The 23,022-nt window shown below is 43.5% G+C and overlaps 3 protein-coding genes and 2 long non-coding RNA genes across 5 annotated transcripts in view; 4 read left to right on the forward strand and 1 right to left on the reverse strand.

The window, feature by feature from the left end:
* Positions 1-23,022, forward strand: part of LOC140292462 (NLR family CARD domain-containing protein 3-like) — a 596,771-nt gene that overhangs the window by 296,087 nt on the left and 277,662 nt on the right. The window contains exon 4 of the mRNA XM_072379489.1: positions 2,951-3,058. Coding sequence (XP_072235590.1) covers positions 2,951-3,058 — 108 coding nt within the window. The remainder of the gene's footprint in view (positions 1-2,950; positions 3,059-23,022) is intronic.
* Positions 1-23,022, reverse strand: part of LOC140291480 (NACHT, LRR and PYD domains-containing protein 3-like) — a 227,820-nt gene that overhangs the window by 57,627 nt on the left and 147,171 nt on the right. The window lies entirely within an intron of this gene.
* Positions 5,980-10,038, forward strand: LOC140292561 (uncharacterized). The gene is made up of 3 exons (XR_011912568.1): positions 5,980-6,010; positions 9,482-9,592; positions 9,687-10,038. It is a non-coding gene; the product is annotated as an uncharacterized lncRNA (long non-coding RNA).
* LOC140295247 (protein NLRC3-like) lies at positions 11,693-15,462 on the forward strand. Its single transcript, XM_072379644.1, has 6 exons — positions 11,693-11,783; positions 12,745-12,823; positions 12,986-13,193; positions 13,346-14,131; positions 15,077-15,128; positions 15,423-15,462. Exons 1-6 carry the CDS (start codon positions 11,716-11,718, stop codon positions 15,460-15,462), a joined length of 1,233 nt encoding a protein of 410 aa, XP_072235745.1. The 5' UTR covers positions 11,693-11,715.
* On the forward strand, positions 15,784-21,594 carry LOC140292727 (uncharacterized). Its single transcript, XR_011912598.1, has 3 exons — positions 15,784-15,959; positions 17,147-17,494; positions 21,259-21,594. It is a non-coding gene; the product is annotated as an uncharacterized lncRNA (long non-coding RNA).

A 23,022-nucleotide genomic window follows, 5' to 3' on the forward strand; every position in this document is an offset into this window, starting at 1 on the left:
TTTGACTCTTTTTAATGGCATAAATGGCTCAAAACATGTGTTGATGTCACTGATTCTGGTCACAGCAAACCCTGTGATTCCAGGAGTCATTTTGAGGACATCTGCAGCAGCTGCCCTGCCATCATGTACATCATGAGGTACTGAGCTCCAACACATCTTACCATTTTTGGACTTGAGTCTTTCAGCAGGAGCAGCTTCAGCACCGGTGACCTCCTCATCAGACTCATCAGATGAGTGTCTTCTGGATGATATTCCACTTTGTCTTCCTCCTCAGAAACCTGCTCATCCGTATCTCCATGCTGCTCTGTGTCCTCTCCCTCATTTTCACCAGAAATATTATCCAGAACTTCTCTCACTGAGAATCTTCTTTTCATTTTGGCATGCTGCACATTGGAGATGTGCACTCTGCAGGTCACCAACTCCACACTGAACTGAGCTCACATGTGTGGACATGCCCGTCTTTGCTTGTTCTGTTTCTGTGCAGGTAAACTGTATAACAAGGCAAACTGAGAATCCCCTAAAGCTCACATGATGAGGAGAGGAGCTGGCTGTCAGTGTGTTGGCTGACAGTGCACTGATGATGTCATCTGTGGCTCTAATTATTGCTTTCTAATCTTATTTTTGTAACTGGGACGAAACCGACCCGAACAACACAGAAGTCATAATTTCAGCCTGAGCTTTTTACAATTTAGTTTTATTTTGGTTACTGACAATAGATAAATCAACTCCAGTTAACTGTAAATATGAAAAACTGTGGTATTCATGTCTCATCCCATCATCACCATTACAGCACCGCTGCTGGAGCTGATACAGACACACAGGAGACTTCTAACATTTTATCAGTATCAGTTTTACACAGACAGCTGGATCCAGGATGACTCTGATTGCTGTGCAGACCTGAGAGATGTCACCTTGATGTGTTCACAGTTTGTCACATGATGACAGATGTTTTTAGTCTCTGTGCACACATCTGGTGCATCTGTCGCAGCACTAAAACTACAGAGCTCCTGCACAGTACAAATCCCAGTCTAAACCGTGGTTTTGATATATTTTCTGGTGATTATCAGCGACTTATTCTGTTCCATCACTGTGAGTCTTCCCAACATTAGGACTGCTTTCAGCCTACATGGATGGGACAGTAATGGGTGGTGTTTCCGCCGGTGACAGACATAACAACAAAATAACGAGACAGAGACGAAGAGACTGAGCGTGGCGTCTGTGACAAGAAGAGTCAGAAACTAATGACATGGATGAAAGTGAACTCTGCTCACAGCAGATTCAGAGCAGGAAGTTAGTTCTCACCCATCACTGTGTTTAACTGTTTGAAGCTGTCGGCTGGAAGAAGGATTCTTGGCAAATGTGTTGACAGTGTAGATTATCTTCAGTAATTCCTTCTTCATCCAGTTTAAAATCACAGAGATATAAGATTCCTCAGATCAGATGATGATCCGGACATTCTTGCATTAGCTCTCTGATCTCAGTGAGACTTCCTGGTTGAATAAAGGTGATGATGTGAGGTTCAGTTAGCTTTGCATTCACAGAGCTGTGGAAATTTCCCTTAAAACAGGTTACTTTGTACTTTTAGACCAAAAAGGTACATTTCAGAACCTGTACTTTTGAAGTTGAAGCAGAACTTTTATTTTTGACAAAGTATTTTAGTTAATTTTTTACAAAAGTAGATGTGCCTCTACTTAAAAAGAGGTTCTGTGTACTTTAGCAGCCCCTGAAGGAGAGTCAGAAATCATCAGTCACACCTGAACACACCTGAGTGTGTCATATAAAGCTGACCTCTGATCACTTTAAGACTCTTTTATGCTTTGCAGAGTTTCAGAGTGACGGCAGCCTGCAGACACAGAGGACTGATGTCGGAGAAGCAGCAGAGGATTTCCTCTTCTTCCACACAGACCTGGTCCAGACAGCAGAGAGCTGCAGAGGGAAGAAGTTCATGGAAGAAGCTGAGTAAGTGACACTTTGATTCATTTAACAAAGTCTCTGAGCAGAGAGAGATTTCCTCTGCTGATGAGACACAAGTCATGTGAGCTGAGAGTAAACAGCAACAATCAGTGTGTGTTGATGAGGAGCTGCAGCTTGTTACCAACATGAAATGTTTCCCACTCAGTCTGCTGCTGTTTTCTCCTCCAACAGAGGAACTCTGACTGGAATGTGCTGTTCACTGACACTCTGTTCATCACTGCTCTCTGAACACACTCACAATAAAACTCTGAGTCCTGATATGAGACCCAGATTAATCCTGGACTCTGATCCTGTTGGACTCTGATACTCAACCTGTTTTATGAAGGATCATAATTCAGGTGTGTCTGGAGCCTCTGTGTGTGATCATGTGGACTCATCAGTGAATAATATTTAACAGAGAGCAGTGAGCGCCCCCTGGTGGTTCCTGTCAGACTGCAGTGATCCTGCAGGATGGATTTCTGGAGTCCTGCTGCTACTTATCTACAGTGGAGCTGTTCATGTCAGTTCAGTCCTGCATTCAGCCCATCAGAGTGTTTCAGATATCAGATTTATCATCATGCTGCAGGTTCAGATAATCAGTGTGTGTCACTGAATGGAAATGCTTCATCATCATCCTCATCATCATCATCATCATCATCATCAGGATCATGATGTCTGTGCTGCTCCATGCCTCCCTCCAGTGGACTGGTGGAAGAACAGCAGCTGATCTTTTTACACCCCAAATGATGGAGAGGAGGATTTGAGTTGATGTGCAGATGAATGATTTGTGTTTCCTCTGCAGATGAAGGTAGAAAGTGTGTGTGAGCTGATGTGAATTCAGCAGCATGGATCAGTGTGAGGACACTAAAACCACTCTGTGTGGGGAACATGAGAGCCAGAGCAAAGCTCAGAGGTGAGATGACCATCTCTAACTGTCCATGACTGTTCTCCATGTCAGAGCTCAGCACTCACATCACCAAACCACCTTTATTCACAGGAACCAACCAGAACCTGAACCTGAACCCAGCTGTGTCTCCTTTAAGAGCAATGAGTCAATGGATCTACCTCTTTACTTCAAATCAGACCAACATCCATCCTTTCAGAGGTGAGCTGAGTGTAAATGTTGTAACAGAGTAAAATGTAGCAGAGTCCGTTTGAACAGTTTTTATTCCAACATGTGTTTAATGTGAGCTCAGCTCTGTTTCACATCCATTTCTCCATTGTATTGGAAACTAGAAAATTTCTGAAGAAATTTTGATGGGTGCCCAGCTGCTGCCCGTCTTCTGCCCGTCCACACACAGACACAGAGAAGCTGGTAGTTGCCAGTCAAGCATTATATGATCATAATCCAGTCTTAAATATGAGATTCAGGCTTGTTCTGGTGAAATCTGCCTGCTTTAGACACATAAGGCCCGGTTGATCTGTTCAGAATAATGGAGAACATATGAGTGAATGCGCGCTATCGCGCGCATTTGTGTCGTCAGGGGCTGCCATGAAGCTGTTAATCTGTTCAGATTAAAGGAAATTTATGAGTTAGTGCGTGCTATCGCGCGCATTTGTCTCATCAGGGGCTGGCATGAACCTATTAATCTGTTCAGATTAATGAAAAACATGAGTTAGTGCGCGCTATCGCGCGCATTTGTCTCATCAGGGTCTGGCCTGAACCTATTAATCTGTTCAGATTAATGGAAAACATGAGTTAGTGCGCGCTATCGCGCGCATTTGTCTCATCAGGGGCTGGCATGAACCTGTTAATATGTTCTGAATAATGGAAAACATGAGTGAACACAGGCTGGCATAAAGCTTTTATAATAGGGCCGCCATGTTGTTTCAAAAGGCCTGAAATGTCTTTTTGAAAGGAGCTGGAGCTTTAAGAAAGAAAAGTAGCTGAATGGGATTAGTTGAACATGCTCAAAAAGCTGAATCTAGTGGAAATTTATCAGAAATCAAGTGATTAATAGTTAAAATGGCTTCAGTGTAATATACAGCAGGGAGTGGAAGAGTGATGTCATCAGTGATAGCAATGTTTGTCAACAGCTGCAGCTCTCTCCCTGTATAACCTGCAGAAATTGCATGACCTCCTGTGAGAAAACCGGAAGAGCGAGGAAAATAATTTGAAGACCGTAAGAAGCAGAAGGCTTGGAGGAACGCGGCAATGTAGTTTTTATTTCAATGGAGTGAAAAAAATTTAAACGGCAGCAGGTTGAACACAGTTGAACCTGTCTCTGGCGTTCCACCAAATTTCCATTGGAGTTAGTGAGAGAAATTGAAAGGTTTCTCTCGCTTCAAGGCTCATAGCTGAAATTCTGTAAATGTGAGCTATTTAGTAGTTACATCAGCTGGAAGAGGACAAGTGTACCTACATTTTAAGGTATAATTTGTTTGTCTGAGGTAAACAGCATGAAAGTTAGAGGCATTTGTTTGAATATCAGAAAAAGTTCAAATGATCAGTCTGCCACTCTAATCTTCTCATTCATAAAAATCAAGAAGGAGCAAAAATGTTCATGTTTTTTTAAACTGTCATATTTCACAATTGGCTTAATATTTGAAAAAGCTGTATAATCACATAATAGCTGAATGTCTTGTGAACATTTTAAAGTTTGAATGATGTCTCTGTGATACCGTATGGCTGAGTTACTGCCCTCTAAAATAGGACAGTTTGGGGCTCGTTGAGTCTGGCCTCCTAATTAGTTGTTGTGGGCAACAGCTGCACGTGCCCACTGACAAATCTGCACCTCACTTTGTCCCCTTAAAATCATGGGGTTTTCATTTTGAGGAAGAAATCTGGAACAAACGGTTGCTGTTCGAAAAGTAGAAGTCGTATCCGAATAATTCTTTCACCGTGAGCGCCAGAAGGGACGGGGGAAGCCAGCGGTGTCATTTTTATTCTTCTAACCCCCGTGGCTCCTTTATTATGGCAGTTTTAAAATTATTTTTCCGACTGATTTCAGGCCTCGCCCGTTTTATAATGGGATTTAATGTTCTCTCTCTGCGCTCAGAGGGGATTTGTGAGAAATCTGTGAGGCAAAAATCATTTTTTAAAGATTTGTAGAGTGAGGATTAGAGTGGGAGCCAGAAAATTAGCTCCTCTGGACACCTAAAACGTAAACTGCCGTTGTGTCAAAGCCGTATAAGCTATTAACAAGCCCTTTACACCGGTTAAAGCTGAGTCTTTCCTGTCACACACAAACTTTGAATGATGTGTGTGTGACCTTGTATGGCTGAGTTCAGAAGCCTCCAAGGGGACCTTCGCTGTGGGACGAGTAGCGCGCCGAAAAACGTGACGGAAGCGGGAGAATAATAAGCTGCAGACATTCAACACTTTTCTCACCATGAATTCGGGTCATTCTTCTACATTTTCAGCACAATCAAACAGTAAGATGTTTACGGGTTCTGTTAATCTCCTCAAACACAGTCATCGTGAAATAAATAAGGCATGCTGTGTGAAACACAACAAGTTTCAGAGGTGTCAGAATACTTTTAAAGCTTCAAACTTAAGCAGGAACATGTTGTAGAGGGAGTGTTCAGCCAGGTCATCTGTTTCAGTCCTATTCATGCTCAGATGGACAGAAAATGCTCTCTTTCTATCCACCATCAGTGATGTTAATGAGCATGTTCCCTCCTCCATCTGATCGTTGCTTCAGAGTCAACATGACCAGTCTGCCTGATACCAAAGCAGGATGCCTCCAAGTCCCAGACTGGCTGTGAGATGGTCAGTTACCATTCTGACCTCCATCATGATCCCTACCTAATGTGAGAAAACTCCTCAGTGAGACATGATGGAGGAAATAAGCAGATGATGGCTGATAGGAGTCAGGAGTGAGAGTAAGACTGATGAAACTGTTCATTCATTTCAAAACAAATCAGAAATGTTACAACAAGGTTACAAGCTGCTGTTAAACTCAGAGATAAAGATGAAATCAGATCCTGTTGCTGCTCCTCCCTCCTACCTGTCCTGCCCCCATCAGGGGTGGAGCTCTGACTGATTCCAGCAGCAGCTCACCTGTGTCTCAGTCTGTGGAGCCTCGTCTTCTTCAACACTTGGTTTGAACAAACTGTGAGTCTGAACTTTGTCTTCAGTAACTTTCCTGTTTGTTTCAGCTCTGTAATGTTTGGGGAACATGTTCACTTCTTATTTCAGCTCCAGTTTGATCACTGTTGAGTTTGAAGATAAATCTGCATGATTATCATTTACATTGTTATTGATTAGAAACATAATGTGATTTATTTGTTTTATTCACAAAATAAATCCCATTGTGTTTTAATTTGTGGGACTAACTGTGGTTTCTTCCATTAAAGTCGGACACAGAAACTCACTGCTCATTCAGAGAGAACGGCAGAATAAATGTTTTCGGATCAGTTTGTTGTTCAGGAACTTGGAGATGTGTTTTAACATGAACTCCACTGGTCAGACAGGTTTTATCAGTCCTGCCTCCATCACAGGTGGACTCTGCTCTGACTGGTTCCAGGAAGCAGCTCACCTGTGTCTCAGTCTGTCGAGCAGAGACTCTTCTCCTTCTTTAGCTCTGAACAATCTGTAAGTTCAGACTTTCCTGTTTGTTTCTGCTCTGTAATGTTGGAGAACATGTTCACTTCTTATTTCAGAGCAAACGTTGATCAGTTTGTGTTTGAAAACAAATATAGATGATTATCAGATTATTGATTAACTGGAATCAAACAACAAGATATTTTTTTTATTTGTTTCCTTCTCAAACAAACTGCTTCATGTTTTTATTTCCTGGAATCAAAGTGTCGTCTCCACCTTTAAAGTCAGAAAGAGCAGCTTCCTGTCAGACCTTCCGTTATGAAGCTGTGATGCAGTGTATGTATGAAGGTGTTTAGTGTTCATTGTGGTTCAGTCTTTTCACTTCCTGCATTGTGCTGCAGGATCCAGTTGGACCAATCAGAACCTGCAGTGTGGGATTCTGCTGCTCTTTCAGTCAGACTTCACATTCAGACTGAAATAATTCTTTAAATCATCCTTTAGTTTCTATTGTTGATATTTATTCATTACTTTCAGAGCACAAATGCTGCTGTTTTTCAGGTGTCTGCAGGAAAAAAAAAGAGGAGATGTTAAAGATCAGGGACTGCATTCATAAAAACTCTGTAAAGAGCTGCTCCTGCTGATGAAAATCTAACCAAATTATTGTAATGGTTGAAAATGAAAGAGTAGATCCTACTAAAGATAAAATTTATTCAGCAACATGTTAACCCTTAAAAGGAAGGAGGATTTGAGTTGATTTCAGGGGCGTCACTAGGTCTTAAGGACAGGGGGGGGTTAGCCCCCAGAGATGCACAGGATGTGAGTGAACGTAGCGCACGAGCACAAAACTTCACAAACAGCTAACGTAGACTGAGAAATAATTAATTATTATTTCAGTCTGTTTCTTTAATACAGTACAAAAACTATCACAGGTTTGCACAGTAACAGCATATTTACAGCATTAACAAGAAACAAATGGCTCCAATTGCGAGTTACTTGGTGGATGGAAGCAAAGAATTCCGTCTGTTTTTAAGGGTGGCACATGGCTCTATCACTCTGTTGTGACTCAGAGGCTGAAGCTCGTCTTTTTCAATTGACATGACTGCAAGACTGTAAAGTCTTTTCTGACCCATTGTTTGAGGCAGGCAGAAATGCAGCCGACGCAGTGCACTACAGGACGTTCCACATGAGCAGCTGCTCACAGGCACTGTTAGGGATGGTTGCCTTCAGAGAGGGAAACATGTCTGTAATCTGAGACAATAAGAAGGAGGGTTTGAAAGAGGAGATGAAGCATCTGAAACTGTCAGACTCCTCCTCCTTTGACTCAGTCTCAGAACAATGTGGAGTTAAAGAAAACACAGGCATCTGTTTTAAAGGACTCACTGATGTTATGACTGGAAATCCAAAAATGATATGAACTGTCCACAGTAAGTTTTAAAAAAGCAGATGGAAAGTTAATTTTTTAACAGATTCTAAGATTGTGGGAAGTCTTTGTGAAGGATTTATCCCCCTATAACACCCACTGAGCAGAAGTCCAGCTGAATGCATCTGACAGTGCTGTAATAGGTTAACTACAGACCAAAGAGGGTCAGACTTAGCAAAGAATCATATTTCAGAACAACACTGGCTTGTTGATTGGCAGATACAGTCACTGCAGAACTTTATCTGAGCTTTTCTAGGATTTGTAGCTTTTACCTGAGCAAAGAGCATCCACTGTAAGCCCAGCCCGCAGTGTGCTGAATTCTGGCTGTTAGCACAGCATCTGGCTCAGTTTCTCAGTGTTTGTCTGGTTCTGTAACTTCATGTGTTGGAAGCAATAAGCTACATTTACTCTACTTAAAGAACTTTAGCTTTCCTCAACAATTTTCATGTTTCAACTTTACATTTCTTCCATTTCAGAGGAGATCAGTGAATCTTTTATTGCTCTGCATCTCTTCACAGAAACGCTTGTTAAGGCATCACAGAAAGTTATTGTGACCTTCAGAGACTTGTTGCTGCTGTTCAGCTGAAGGTAAACCTGGATTAGGAACGTTTTCAATTTTAAGTCCTCAGTTAATCAAATTCATGGGCTGGAAAAATGAGTTGAGCTGAGGATGACTTTACACACAGTGATGTTATGTTCTGGGAGAGGCCGGACCTGATTGATGCTGCATTCCAGCCTCATCTGCTTTGACTCTCTGATGACAACAGAACGGTTTCCTGTAACCTGTAAACTGTTTGTTTCTGCTCTGTAATGTTTGGGGAACATGCTCCCTTCTTATTTCAGAAAAAAACCTTGATCACTTTTGAGTTTTAAGACAAATCTGCATGATTATCAGATCATTGATGAACTGGAATCAAACAACACGATGATCAGCTGATGATGTTTGTTTTCTACATGAAGAACTGATCTTTATAGAATGAAACCGTCAGCTCCTCCATTACAGTCAGACACAGCAGCTTCCTGCTGCTTCCTGTGTCACCTTTCAGAATAAAATAACATGAATGTCAGTTAAATGTGTCTGACTGTAGTCAGTTATGAAGCTGTGTGCAGCTCTGATGGAACATATAATCCACTAATATCGTCTAATGATGAAATTAAATAGATTCAGCTGTTCTGTCTACTTTATTGATCAGTTTGTGATGTTTTATTCAGCTTTTTCCTTTCCTTTGTATGTGAGTAATAATCCTTCATCTTTGTTTATTTTTGTTTGTTGAATTCAACTAAAAGTTAAAACGTTTCATTTGAGTTTTTATCAGAGACTTTTTATTTGTACTTTTAAACATAAGATGGAACCTACAGACAAAGATGGAACCTTCCCAGTGTAGAAGGTTCTGTTATTAACAGCAGTTTCTGGTTCAGACGTTAAATCAGTTGATTTCCGTCCTGTTTCATGTCGGTAAATGTACATAATGGTCCATCATCATCATGAGTGTGCTGGGTGGTAGCTCCATGCCTCCATCTAGCGGACTGATGGAGGTACAGCAGCTGATCTTTTTACAGCCCAAATTATGGAGGAGGATTTGAGTTGATGTGCAGATGAATGATTTGTGTTTCCTCTGCAGATGAAGGTAGAAAGTGTGTGTGAGCTGATGTGAATTCAGCAGCATGGATCAGTGTGAGGACACTAAAACCACTCTGTGTGGGGAACATGAGAGCCAGAGCAAAGCTCAGAGGTGAGATGACCATCTCTAACTGTCCATGACTCTTCTCCATGTCAGAGCTCAGCTCAGCTCAGCACTCACATCACCAAACCACCTTTATTCACAGGAACCAACCAGAACCAGAACCAGAACCTGAACCCAGCTGTGTGTCCCTTAAGAGCGACCTGTCAAAGGATTGGTTGATTGATTTCCAACATGATGTTCCATCAGCCCAACAGTGAGTATCTGTCAGTATTCAGTGGAGGCTGCATCATGTTTCAGATGATAAGCAGTTTTCAGCTGAATTACTTGAGACTTGGATCAGTTCTTGATGTCTCTGATGAGACTAATTAGCTGCATCATGTGTGTAATGTGATATTTTAGTTCAGTCCTGCAGCTCTTTATTAAAACAAAGGGAGAATATTGCTGAATATCTGTCCACTGATGTGGCTTTTTCACAGGATGCTGATTATGTAGTGAACAGGGCGGCTGATGTATTAGAAATATTACGTTCTCACACGTTGTGTTTAATGACGTCAGTTTAAAACGACCTTCTGAAGAAACAAGAACAAAACGACCAAATCAACCTGTAGCTCCCAGTCGAACAAAGATGAGCCTTACTGATGTTTATTTTGTTTTATAACTTTCTCAAGCATGTGTAAGAGTGGCAAACATATATATATATAAATAAAAGAAATGAAAGGTAATTTTTACCATTTCCAAATTACATCAATTAGCATGTGCTCTACTAGTTTAATGCAAAACATTCCTGAAGTACACAGAAATATACTTTGTTCCTCCTTTTCAAATGGTGCTAAACCTTACCTTTAGCCTTTTTATTTGTCCTGATTTTAACTTTGAACCAAAGTTCGTCCTTTCCTTTTGTTGTTGTCCAATGTTCTATTAAACTACCTTAATTACATAGTTTTATGTCCTTCAAAATAAAATACTTCCGGTTCTACAGGAAATTAAAAAATAATAGCGCCAAAAAAAGGAAAATTTCTCAATTCATTGAGAACAATAGGCGCATTCGGACAGAGAGTTCTAAGAACTGTCCACCTCGAATTTAGTCATAAGAACTGCGGAGCTACCAGCCACCAAACACCTACGTCATATGTGTTTCTATGGAACCCAGAAAAGACCCTGCCTCAGAGAAAGAGCTAAAATGGTTCTAGGAACTGAGGGCCGTGGTCCCTAGTTCCTGTATGTCCGAATGCACGAAAAAACGGCCTAGTTCCTTAAAAGGTTATAGGAACTGCAAAATGTTCCTACAGTGGGAATGCGCCAAATTATACCCCTTTTCCACCGGTTCACACAGATCCCAGGCACCTTAATGACATGTCTGTGAAATGATTTGGTCAAATTCCTCACAGATCAAAAACAGCAGCCCTGTCTGTAGCACTCTGCTCTGAGGCGGTCAGATTTTCATGCTGCGACTGGCTGCTAATGCTCACTCCGCCCCTCGGTTCGGCATCAGGCTGAGGTTGAGCACAAGCACTGGTCATGGCTGCCCACACACAGTTGCAACCTTATATGTTTGAGCCAGAGTCAGACCCTGAGAATGTATATACTCTAATATAACACAACCTGCTGTATAAATAATTTATTTCAACATCGTTTGTACCTGCATGAACTAGCGGTTAGCATTAGCTCGTGGTAATTGGACAAAAGAAACACAAAGCACACTTACATCGTCTGTCCTTTCCCCACGGATGACCTCTTTTAGGAAATGTTTTTCTGCGAGTCCTGCATTGTACTGACCCAAATTGAGGAAGCAGTCCGTGTCAAAATATTTGGCACACACAGATAGGTTTATGCCGACCGTGGCAGAATGAATCTGATCGCACAAACAGTAAAGACTGAGTCAAGGAACCATGCTGAAAGCTCAGAGCTTCAGTCTTCCTGTTTTCTCTCAGGTAAAATTACATCCAGCTTCCAGTTTCACACACCTGCTGACGTCTGCCTGCAGAGTGGCAGAGCTGCTACAAGAGGGAGCTGTAACATTGTTCCACAGCAGCCACACTGACTCTCTGACAGGCCGTCTCACTGCAGACTCAAACACTATCACTGAATACTTTAGTCTGAAGAAAACAAGTGTTTTTTCTCTCAGGATCCAGCAGAGACTCAGACTTGGATCTGAACCCAGCTGTGTGTCCATGAAGAGTGACCGGTCAATGTATCATCGTAATGACTTCAAATCAGACCAACATCCATCCTTTAAGAGGTGAGCTGAGTGTAAATGTTGTAACAGAGTAAAATGTAGCAGAGTCAGTTTGAACAGTTTTTATTCCAACATGTGTTTAATGTGAGCTCAGCTCTGTTTCACATCCATTTCTATGTTCATATGTGAAGCGGTGTGTGTTGGATGTTTTCCACAAACACAGCAGTCAAAGAGGAAAGAATGGATGTTGGAGGAGGTGTTTCTGAGTGTCTGTAGGACACCAGCTGGTCCAGCAGGTGCCACTTTGTGCTTTGGCTCTTAACACAGTGTAGGAAGTGTGAAGCAGCTGACTTCCAAAGTAAAGTCAGGTCTGTTTTAGGTGGTTGAAATAGAGACAAACAAACATGGTTTTGAATATCTTATAAGAATTTCAAAAATATCCTTTTAAATGTTTTGTCATCACTTGTCTTTTTGTCTTTTGAGTGCAGTGCTGAAATAATTTTGTGTTCTTTAGAAAGCTGGAAAAACCAGGCTCACCTGAACCTAAATCCAGCTCCGAGTGCCAGAAGACTGACCGGTCTATAAAACATACTCCAAGGAAAAGGCTCCACCCAGATGTTCAAAGGTACAACTTTACGAACACAGATAAAGTTCTCTCAGTGACGACTCTGTTTTAAACCTCTATCTGTCTAACACTGGGAACATACCAGTACAACCAGTCTGATTCAAGCACACACTGGCTCTGGCTGCCTTGCTCCAGGGCACTTCAGCAGGGAGGGAAAGCTTTCTGAAGGGGTTGCTGAGAGCTGTTGGAACCCAACCAAAGTGAGCTGAAAGCTCCAAGCAGCTGCAGACTGAGCTGTTGATTCTCAGTGGGATCAGCAGGACTAGTAAAGCTTTCCCACTGCAGGGAGTCCTCTGATTCACTGTTCACATCCACACATCACTTCATGGAGCTTTACCTTGTGTTTGTCTCTGTGTGGACAGACAGAATGTGAGCTCATTCTTCATGATTCCTCCACAGAGTGGACCAGCAGAGCTCAGAGGTTCCCAGTGGTCAGTCTGCCCAGCAGCATCAAACACAGCTGGACTCCATATTTATGGTCAGTACATGTACAACAACTACTTTTCCATCTGTTCTGTTCACAGTCATCTCCATGCTGCACTTTGTAGACCAGTGGATTGTCAGTGTGTCCAACATGGATCTGATGTTTGGCTCCATGACTTCAGTCTGATTGGCTCATTCATATAGTATTCTGTTCCAGCTGCTGGAGGACAACATGGTCACTTTTGTGAAGGAGGAGCTGAAGAAAATCCAGAAGGTTCTGAGTCCAGTTTACCCAGAATGCTTAGAGAGTCAGAGGGAGGATGATGATGAAGAGCAGAGGAGCAGCAGAGAGGCATTAGTGAAGATCACAGTTCACTTCCTGAGGAGAATGAAGCAGGAGGAGCTGGCTGACCGTCTGCAGAGCAGTAAGAGAATTTCTCTAAAGATTTAACCTGCTGGATAAATGACACATTTACTGATGTCTCAACACACAGAACAACACATGTTCAAATACTCATTCTCAGATAAAGGTTTGAAGAATTGTATTGACTGATCTTATTTGTTGTGTTTTATTTAGAACTTTTTGACCCAGTTTGCCAACTTAAATCTGCTCTGAAGAAGAAGTTCCAGTGTGTGTTTGAGGGGATTTCTAAAGCAGGAAACCCAACCCTTCTGAATCAGATCTACACAGAGCTCTACATCACAGAGGGAGGGACTGGAGAGGTCAATGATGAACATGAGGTCAGACAGATTGAAACAGCATCCAGGAAAGCAGGCAGAGCAGAAACAACCATCAGACAAGAAGACATCTTTAAACTCCCACCTGGAAGAGATGAACCAATCAGAACAGTGATGACAAAGGGAGTGGCTGGCATTGGGAAAACAGTCTTAACACAGAAGTTCACTCTGGACTGGGCTGAAGGCAAAGCCAACCAGGACATCCAGTTCATGTTTCCATTCACTTTCAGAGAGCTGAATGTGCTGAAAGAGAAAAAGTTCAGCTTGGTGGAACTTGTTCATCACTTCTTTACTGAAACCAAAGAAGCAGGAATCTGCAGCTTTGAAGAGTTCCAGGTTGTGTTCATCTTTGACGGTCTGGATGAGTGTCGACTTCCTCTGGACTTCCACAACAAGGAGCCCCTGACTGATGTTACAGAGTCCACCTCAGTGGATGTGCTGCTGACAAACCTCATCAGGGGGAAACTGCTTCCCTCTGCTCGCCTCTGGATAACCACACGACCTGCAGCAGCCAATCAGATCCCTCCTGACTGTATTTGCATGGTGACAGAGGTCAGAGGGTTCACTGACCCACAGAAGGAGGAGTACTTCAAGAAGAGATTCAGAGATAAGAAGCAGGCCAGCAGCATCATTTCCCACATCCAGACATCACGAAGCCTCCACATCATGTGCCACATCCCAGTCTTCTGCTGGATCACTGCTACAGTTCTGGAGGATGTGTTGAAAACCAGAGAGGGAGGAGAGCTGCCCAAGACCCTGACTGAGATGTACATCCACTTCCTGGTGGTTCAGGCCAAAGTGAAGAAGGTCAAGTATGATGGAGGAGCTGAGACAGATCCACACTGGAGTCCAGAGAGCAGGAAGATGATTGAGTCTCTGGGAAAACTGGCTTTTGAGCAGCTGCAGAAAGGAAACCTGATCTTCTATGAATCAGACCTGACAGAATGTGGCATCGATATCTCAGCAGCCTCAGTGTACTCAGGAGTGTTCACACAGATCTTTATAGAGGAGAGAGGGCTGTACCAGGAGAAGGTGTTCTGCTTCATCCATCTGAGTGTTCAGGAGTTTCTGGCTGCTCTTCATGTCCATCTGACCTTCATCAACTCTGGAGTCAACCTGATGGAAGAACAATCAAAGTCTCAGAAGTCTAAAACACTAAAAGAGACTCTCTTCTACCAGAGTGCTGTGAACAAGGCCTTACAGAGTCCAAATGGACACCTGGACCTGTTCCTCCGCTTCCTCCTGGGTCTTTCCCTGCAGACCAATCAGAGTCTCCTACGAGGCCTGCTGACACAGACAGGAAGTAGCTCACAGACCAATCAGAAAACAGTTGATTACATCAAGAAGAAGATCAGTGAGAATCTGTCTGCAGAGAGAAGCATCAATCTGTTCCACTGTCTGAATGAACTGAATGATCGTTCTCTAGTGGAGGAGATCCAACAGTCCCTGAGTTCAGGAAGTCTCTCCACAGATAAACTGTCTCCTGCTCAGTGGTCAGCTCTGGTCTTCATCTTACTGTCATCAGGGAAAGATCTGGATGTGTTTGACCTGCAGAAATACTCTGCTTCAGAGGAGGCTCTTCTGAGGCTGCTACCAGTGGTCAAAGAATCCAACAAAGCTCTGTAAGTACAAACCCGGTTTAACCACTTTTAGTAGAGTGGCAGCCAGGTGACGTTAGTTGACTGTGTGAAACCTTCTTAAAACCCTGTCCTTCCACTCATTCAGAAACAAGAACAGGTCATTCTCCAGCATAATTTTCTAATTTATTATCTCCCTGTGAAACGTTCTACATGAATGGTCTTTGGGGCTTTTCTGTGCCAAGGTCACTAGGCTGCAATTGCCTGTTGCTCTTCATCGTAGCTGTAATTTTGTCACTAACCTTGGTTGTTGTCTTCACTCACATTTATTCCATGCAGACGAGTCACGCTGCTTGGCGCTGCTACTCGTCCTCCCTAGCTGCCATAGCTAACCCTCTCAGCATGATTGTTAACTCTGTCAGTTGTCCTTGTAGTTTTGAGTAAATAATTTTGTATATCCATGTTTATTACTTGCAGCAATAAGTGGCAACTGCTCTGACGACCAGACCACAACGCTTTGTAATTGGCTAACACGTTGCCTTAATTCGTTGGTCGGATTGTATGATTGACAAATCAATATAGATAGGTTTAAAAGATGGCTACTCCTACGAAAAAAAACAAAACCCAAATAAAATAAACTTTGCTTTTAGTCCAGGGCACAGCTGACTCCATGGGCGGGCATTACAACTTATCTCATTATTTCCTCCTCAGACTGAGTAGCTGTAACCTCTCAGATGAAGGATGTGCAGCTGTGTCCTCAGCTCTCAGCTCCCAGTCCTCCAGTCTGACAGAACTGGACCTGAGTATCTGTGACTCAGGAGTGAAGCAGCTGTCTGATGGACTGCAGAGTCCACACTGTAACCTGGAAACTCTCAGGTCAGGTTTCTCTGCTGTTTCAGCTTTATACAGTCTCTATGATGCAATAATCTGAAAAAGAAAATCCACAATGTAAAAGTCTCCAGATCTGTGTGACTGTCCTCTGATCTAGTCTGCACAGCACACACACATGAACTCTGGTTGAAACATTTATTCATAGTCTGGTAGAATTACAGGAAATTATTTAGCATTTAGCAGCACCTCCAAATCCGAGACCATGGTCCTCAGCCAGAAAAGGGTGGAATGCCCTCTCCGGGTCGGGAATGAGATCCTTCCCCAAGTGGAGGAGTTCAAGTATCTCAGGGTCTTGTTCACGAGTGAGGGACAAATGGAGCTTGGGATTGACGGGCGGATCGGTGCGGCGTCTGCAGTGTTGCGGGCTCTGCACCGACCCGTCGTTGTGAACAAGGAGCTGAACCAGAAAGCAAAGCTCTGGATTTACTGGTCAATCTACATTACCCTCACCTATGGTCATGAGCTGTGGGTAGTGACTGAAAGAACGAGATCGCGAATACAAGCGGCTGAAATGGGTTTCCTCCGCAGGGTGTCTGGGCTCTCCTTAGAGATAGGGTGAGAAGCTCAGTCATCCGGGAGGGGCTCGGAGTAGAACCACTGCTCCTCCGCATTGAGAGGAGCCAGATGAGGTGGCTCGGGATGCCTCCTGGATGCCTCTGTTTCGGGTACGTCCCACTGGGAGACCCCGGGGAAGACCCAGGACACGTTCTAGAGACTATGTCTCTCGGCTGGCCTGGGAATGCCTCGGGGTCCCCCCGGAAAAGCTGGAGGAAGTGGCCGGGGACAGGGACGTCTGGGTTTCTCTGCTCAAGCTGCTGCCCCCGCGACCCGACCCGAAAAAACAGAGGCATTATGAAACATTAGCTGTAATCTTCAACTTGCCTTTAATTGCGGCACAAAACCTTTCAAGAACAATAAATAAATCGCTCTGCTAGCAGAGGTTTCTATGAAATATTATCAAACCAAAAATCTTTCCAAACGGGAGGAACAAAACAGGCTATGAAACACTTACCATGGATTTAATAAATACATAAGCTATGTCCACCACATGGACATGATCACAGCCTTATAAATCCGATGTTCCCTATAAGTGGTCTTTCAGTCCACATTCAGCATTAGAGGTGATTGATTTTGATCCCAGCTGTTCTTTTTCTCTGTAATTGTCTCTTCAGGCTGAGTGTCTGTACCCTCTCAGATGAAGGATGTGCAGCTCTGTCCTCAGCTCTCAACTCCCAGTCCTCCAGTCTGACAGAACTGGACCTGAGTAACAACAACCTGCAGGATTCAGGGGTGAAGCAGGTGTCTGCTGGACTGAAGAATCCAAACTGCAGACTGAAAACACTCAGGTCAGGATTCATCAAACTGTTTTTATGAACAGCTAACAGAACACCTGTGGATGGTCTTTGTATGATTGTTACTGCAGCTTTTGGCCTCTGACACCACAGGAATTTACCTGAATCTGGAACCTGGCCCACAACCTGAACCTGGAAGAATCTGGAAAGTCTTTTTTGGGTCATTTGGTGTTAGAAAAATTGTGCCACAATTGCTGCCCATTTATACATGGATTTTAGCAAGATTGGTTTTCCAAACGGTCAGGTGTAGATGTCATCTTTCAAAATTGCTCCTTTATTGCACCACAGAGTTGTTTTGCTGTCTGGTGCTTGTTGTTGCATGTCTTTTAAAACAGAATTTTCCATAGTCATAGTTAAAACGTGTGACATTGCAGCTTCTTTTGCAGCTTTATCTACAAAATAATTTCCTTTGCTTACAAAGTCTGTTCCTTTTGTGTGTGTGCTGCACATATGCAGACCACAATAGCTTTTGGTAGCAATATTGCGTCCAGCAAATCTCGCAGCAGTTCTTTATGAGTTACTGGCTTTCCAGTGGAACTTTGGTAGCCTCTGCTTCTGCTTGTACGCAGTGGGGTGTGGCCACCGGATCCAGTCTTTTAGAGAAATAAGCTATCGGCTTACCATAGCTGAGTGTAGCTATGGTGTCTTGTTTGCATTTCTGTTGTGACTTTCCTGCCACTAGGTTGTCATCCACATACGCCAGTATCTAGCTACCTTGGAGAGGAACAAATTCGGCTTAACAATTTGCTATAGCCTCTGCAAAGATAGTTGGACTTTCTGCATACCCCTGGGGCAGCCTTGTAAAAGTGGATATTTTCCCTTCAAAAGTAAATGCAAACCAATACTGAGAGTCTGGATGAATTGGGATAGAAAATAAAGCATTTCTCAACTCTATCACAGAGAAATGAGTTGACTCTGGTCACAACTGGTTTAACAGTGTGTTGAAGGGCTGAACTGCCAGCCTTTCTGCTCATCAGATCTCCAGTCAGTGACGTCTTTGACATATAATGCTGATTGGTTCAAATGTTTCCAGTCTGTCCAGCCATTTATGGCCATGGACACATGTGGTGTCTTCCCATGTTGCACCAATCTATTCATTTCCGGGGTAAGAGTACATAAACAAAAACAGCTATCTTCTTTCCAATAACATGCGGTAAGAACAACTCTTTGTGGACCTAATCGACAAAAAGCCTTGTCAAATGCATAATCTGGACCAGTGGTTTTCTTAAACCTCACTGTAACATGATAACCCCCTGGGGGAGAGGTGCTCTTTGGGTGACGAGTGACTTCAGCTGTCAGATCAGCCAGCTGATTTGCAGTGCCTGTTATATCGACAGTTGGTAAGTCCAAGGACCAGTGATAGTGTGGTTCCCCAGAGCCTTGTATAACAAGGGTCTCTGCATATTGACGTGCCAACATGCCCCCATTCTCTGCTGGGTATATGGCAATTTTCATTTTTGCCATAAAGTCTCGTCCTAGTAGATTAAAGGGGCAGGCTGTGGAAAGCACCACTTGTCCCCAGGAACTTCCACCTTTTTCTGGAAATTCTAACTTTATTTTGGTGGACATAGGTTTCTTTTGCACCTCTCCACCTGCTGATCTTACAAAAATGCTATCTTTAGATGTAGAGAACTTGTGGCAATCATCTCTCATCACAGTGCGGCATGCTCCTGAATCACATAAAAACACATATGGTTTCCCTTGTACAAGTAAAGTAATTTGGGGCATGCTATCAGCCATTGTGCAGATATCCACTAAATCCAACATCTCATCCACCACTTTTGGCTTTTCCTCTCCATTTTCTGCACTCGGCTGCTCTCTGTCTAATCATTGTTGTTTCTTTTTTTCAGGACAGTTTCTGCTAAAATGTCCTGGCCTGCCACATGACCAACATTCTATATCTGAAAGTTTTACTCTTCCTCTGGAGAAACCTCTACCTCTTCCTCGTCCTCTGTTGTGCCAGCTTGGACCTTCCATATAAAACACACCTGCATCTCCTCCCAAATAATTATCACAGCTGTCTGCCACAAACACATCAGCTTTCTTTTCTCTATTCTTCTTTTTTTCTGTGTCACTTTCTCTGCATGCATGACCTGGTCCATAAATTAAGGAAGATCTGTGGAGGTGTCACAGGAGTCAGTGACTCCCCTCCCCCTGCTCCCTCCACAGAGTATGGCAAAAGCACCAGAGATGGAGGGGGGGTTGTTTTATTATCTTCAGGATGGACAACAGCACATATTGTGCCTTTCTCCCTTTCTCTTCCCCTAATTTCCTCTTATGAGCTTCAGCCAACCACACTTTTGCAGTAGTGGTTTTGGGTCCGTCCTGTTTTCGACCTTTATTTTTATCTTTATCTTTTAATTTGTTCACCAGCACTTGGCACTGAGGGACTGACAATTTTCCCAAAAAAACACATTTTCTTTTCCAGTTATTTAGGTATTGACATGAACCGGGGCGTTGCTGTTCCATAAATTTACGATCCCCCTCCCCGTCCATCGTACCATTCACATTCCCCATTTTATTAATATCTTTGTCCTTAATGAATGTCCGAGTTTGTCTACTTCAACAGTCAGTAACCTTTGTTGACACCGTTAGGTTCCCAGTTACTCTGCTGCTTCAACAAAACTCTGTTCCAATCACTCGTTCCTTTCTCTTATACACACACTCAAACCGGCTCCTACACACACACACACTCAAAACAGCGAGTTGCACCCTCTCCCGCGCACACTCAAACCAGCGCCTCTCACCCTTTCACGTGCACACTCAAAACAGCGCAATTGCACAATACAAATACTGACACACTTAAAAACACATTCAAAAACAAATACTATAGACTTACAAACACCGGGTACCCATTAGGTAGGGACTTTAACCCCCCTTTTCCTTAGGTAGGGACTTTAACCCTCCTTTTCCCATAAGGTAGGGACTCAAACCCCCCCCTTTTTTTTTTTTTTTAAAAAGACTTTAACCCCCCCTAAACACTTATTTTATTTTTTTGTCTTTCTTTTTTCCTAAACACCCTTTCTTTTAGGCGGGGACTTTAACCCCCCCTAACCACTTATTTTATTTTTTGTCTTTTTTTTATGTTCTTAGGTGAGGACTCAAACCTCTCTTATATTAAAAAAAAAATGTTACTCACGATTCAGCTGTTTTTTCTTTTTCTTGGTCTCATCCACTGTCCATTGTAAAACTGCGCTTGGATGCCGTCATTTGTGAGGAGTTCTCCCGGAAAGGGCCTTCTCTTGCAAATGGAGAATTTTAGCCCCGTGCGTCTTTCCTCCGACCTAGTCGGGCTGTGCACAGTCTACAGAGTTTCGGCCCTCCCGGTAGAAACCCTCGTACAAAATGTTGGATCCGGCTCGAAGGACCAAAATGTTAGAAAAATTAACTCGCAGACAACGGTATGAAACCAAGAAATCCCTCAGAGGCCTCAGAATTTTACTTGCAAGGGGAGAACAACACACAAACCTTCTCTCTGGAGATTCACAAGAGTTCTCCAACGAGTGGTTGCCTCCCTAGGTGACACACACACACATACATACAATCCCCTATGTGCCCAGGTCTGGCATATCTCCTTAGTTTGGAGGTATCTCCTTATTTGGGGAGCTATAAAGATAACAATCAGTGGGGAGACAACATTCCTTCTTCAAACACAGTTCTCTTTGTCTCCCAACTTCTCCTTGTAAAGTTTTGATATGAAATGGCCTCTTTGGCTGTGACTTTTATTTAATGATAATAAGCAAACTTTTCTGACATTTGGTCAGTTTTCTTTGGGCTGCGTTATCATCCAATAAATAATTTAGAGTGAAGATTCATGCAAAGTTATTTGAGTGAGTTGTCCTCCTGAGCCCAACTGATGGGCGGGGCAAACAAGTGTTGTACCTCGTTCCTTCTAACTTACCTTTTATGCATGACATTACGTTCCCTTTCAGTCGATTCACTCGGTACAACCCATATAGTATGGGACATATATACACACCCTGCAAAGCAGCCGTCAAACCTGGGTCAGAACCAGCACCCTGGTGCAGTTCAGACCCAGCAGAAAGAACAGAGTGAGCCACCGAAGGACCTGTCACATCCAAGCTGTAGAACTGAACAAAAGTGTGTGGTGATGACCAACTGGCTGCAGCACAGACATCACCCAGAGGAACTCCTCTAAACAGGGCCCATGATGCTGCCACACCCCTGGTTGAATGAGCTCTGACACCAAGAGGTGGAGCGAGACTCCTGCTGCTGTAAGGTAGAGAAATAGCCTTACCCTACAATCCAATGAGACAGTCTCTGCAGAGACAGAGCTTTGCCCCTGGCTGGATGGACAAAACATGCAAACAACTGGTCACACAAACACACAATCTGTTTGCGGTCAATGTAAGCATGCAACGAATGCACTGAGCACAGGGAATGTAACCACCTCTGCTCCCCAGTTTCAAAAGGAGGAGAGTAGAAACTTAAGAGCTCCATCATAATGAAGCTGTAGTCAGATGGAATAATTTGAGGTAAGAAAGCTGCATTTGTGCATAAAGTCACCTTAGAGCAATCTAATGGAAACTGAGTGCAAAACAGATGCACTCTCTGTGCTGCTGACTTGGGATCAGTGAGTTTTTCTGAAAATTCACAGAAAACCCCATCGTCTGGATGTGAGACCAAACAAGCGACAGGTGTGCTGCAACTTGCTCTCTGGAACTCTCTGTGAAGTCCCAATTGTCCAGATATGCTAGGATGCCGATACCCCTCTTTGGAGAGCTAGCGCTGCTTCAACACACTTCGTAAAGGTGCAGGGAGCGAGCGACAGACCGAAGGGCCCCACCAGGGATCCATAGGACAATGCCCTCGAACACAAACCTCAGAAACTGTCTGTAGTGTGGATTACTTACTATGGGAAAGTAAACGTCTGTGAGATCAATTGTTGCAAACCAATCTCCCGGGCCGACTGCGTGCGTTCAGCAGCTGCCTGAACTTGTATGTTCCTCTGTATTTGTTCAACACTCGCAAGTCCAAAATAGGGCGGAGCCCCCCTCCTTTCTTTGGAACAACGAAATAACGGCTGTAGCAGCCTTTGTTTGCCTCCAAGGTGGGAACAACTTGTATTGTTTTCTTTTCCAACAGAGAGTTTATTTCCTATCCCAGAACTCCCACTGCTCAGTTTCCTACAAAACATTCATTTACAACCCAAATGAAATGCGCTGGTTTCATGTCGGAAATGTAGCCGGTAACCCATAGCAACGGTTCTTGCTATCCGCGGAGTGGGCGCAAATGTGCACCAGAGAAGGCTGCCAAGCAACTGACCTGTAGAACTGTTAGAGGTGATCTTTGTGTGGACAACATTGGTTGACTGCCCTCTCGGTCATGCACAGACAATACAAAATGCACTCTTTATTGAAACATCTGGAACGTTTACACAAGCACCATTGCTATGAGTCATTGAGAAACAATTAATACACCCGAACTGAGGGTAACCTGAGGCAACATAAGTGCACTTGTGTGAGAGGGGAAATCGTGCTTGAGACACTGTGTCAGGGGAACACAATGTCTTTTGGGACACGGTCCCAGAACTGAACAAAGAGGGCGCCTCTTGGGTGGCAGCAGTTGTGTGGTAGCCACGTTTCCCTGCAGCTGAAGCTCCTGTCCGTGCAGTTCCACAGCTGGGAGGTCTGTGGGTTCTTCTCGCAAGGAGTCAAGTCTCTCTGCAGGCGTAG

This window comes from Leuresthes tenuis, unplaced genomic scaffold, assembly GCF_036924035.1.
Source record: "Leuresthes tenuis unplaced genomic scaffold, fLeuTen1.0.hap1 SCAF_1, whole genome shotgun sequence".
Classification (NCBI taxonomy): domain Eukaryota; kingdom Metazoa; phylum Chordata; class Actinopteri; order Atheriniformes; family Atherinopsidae; genus Leuresthes; species Leuresthes tenuis.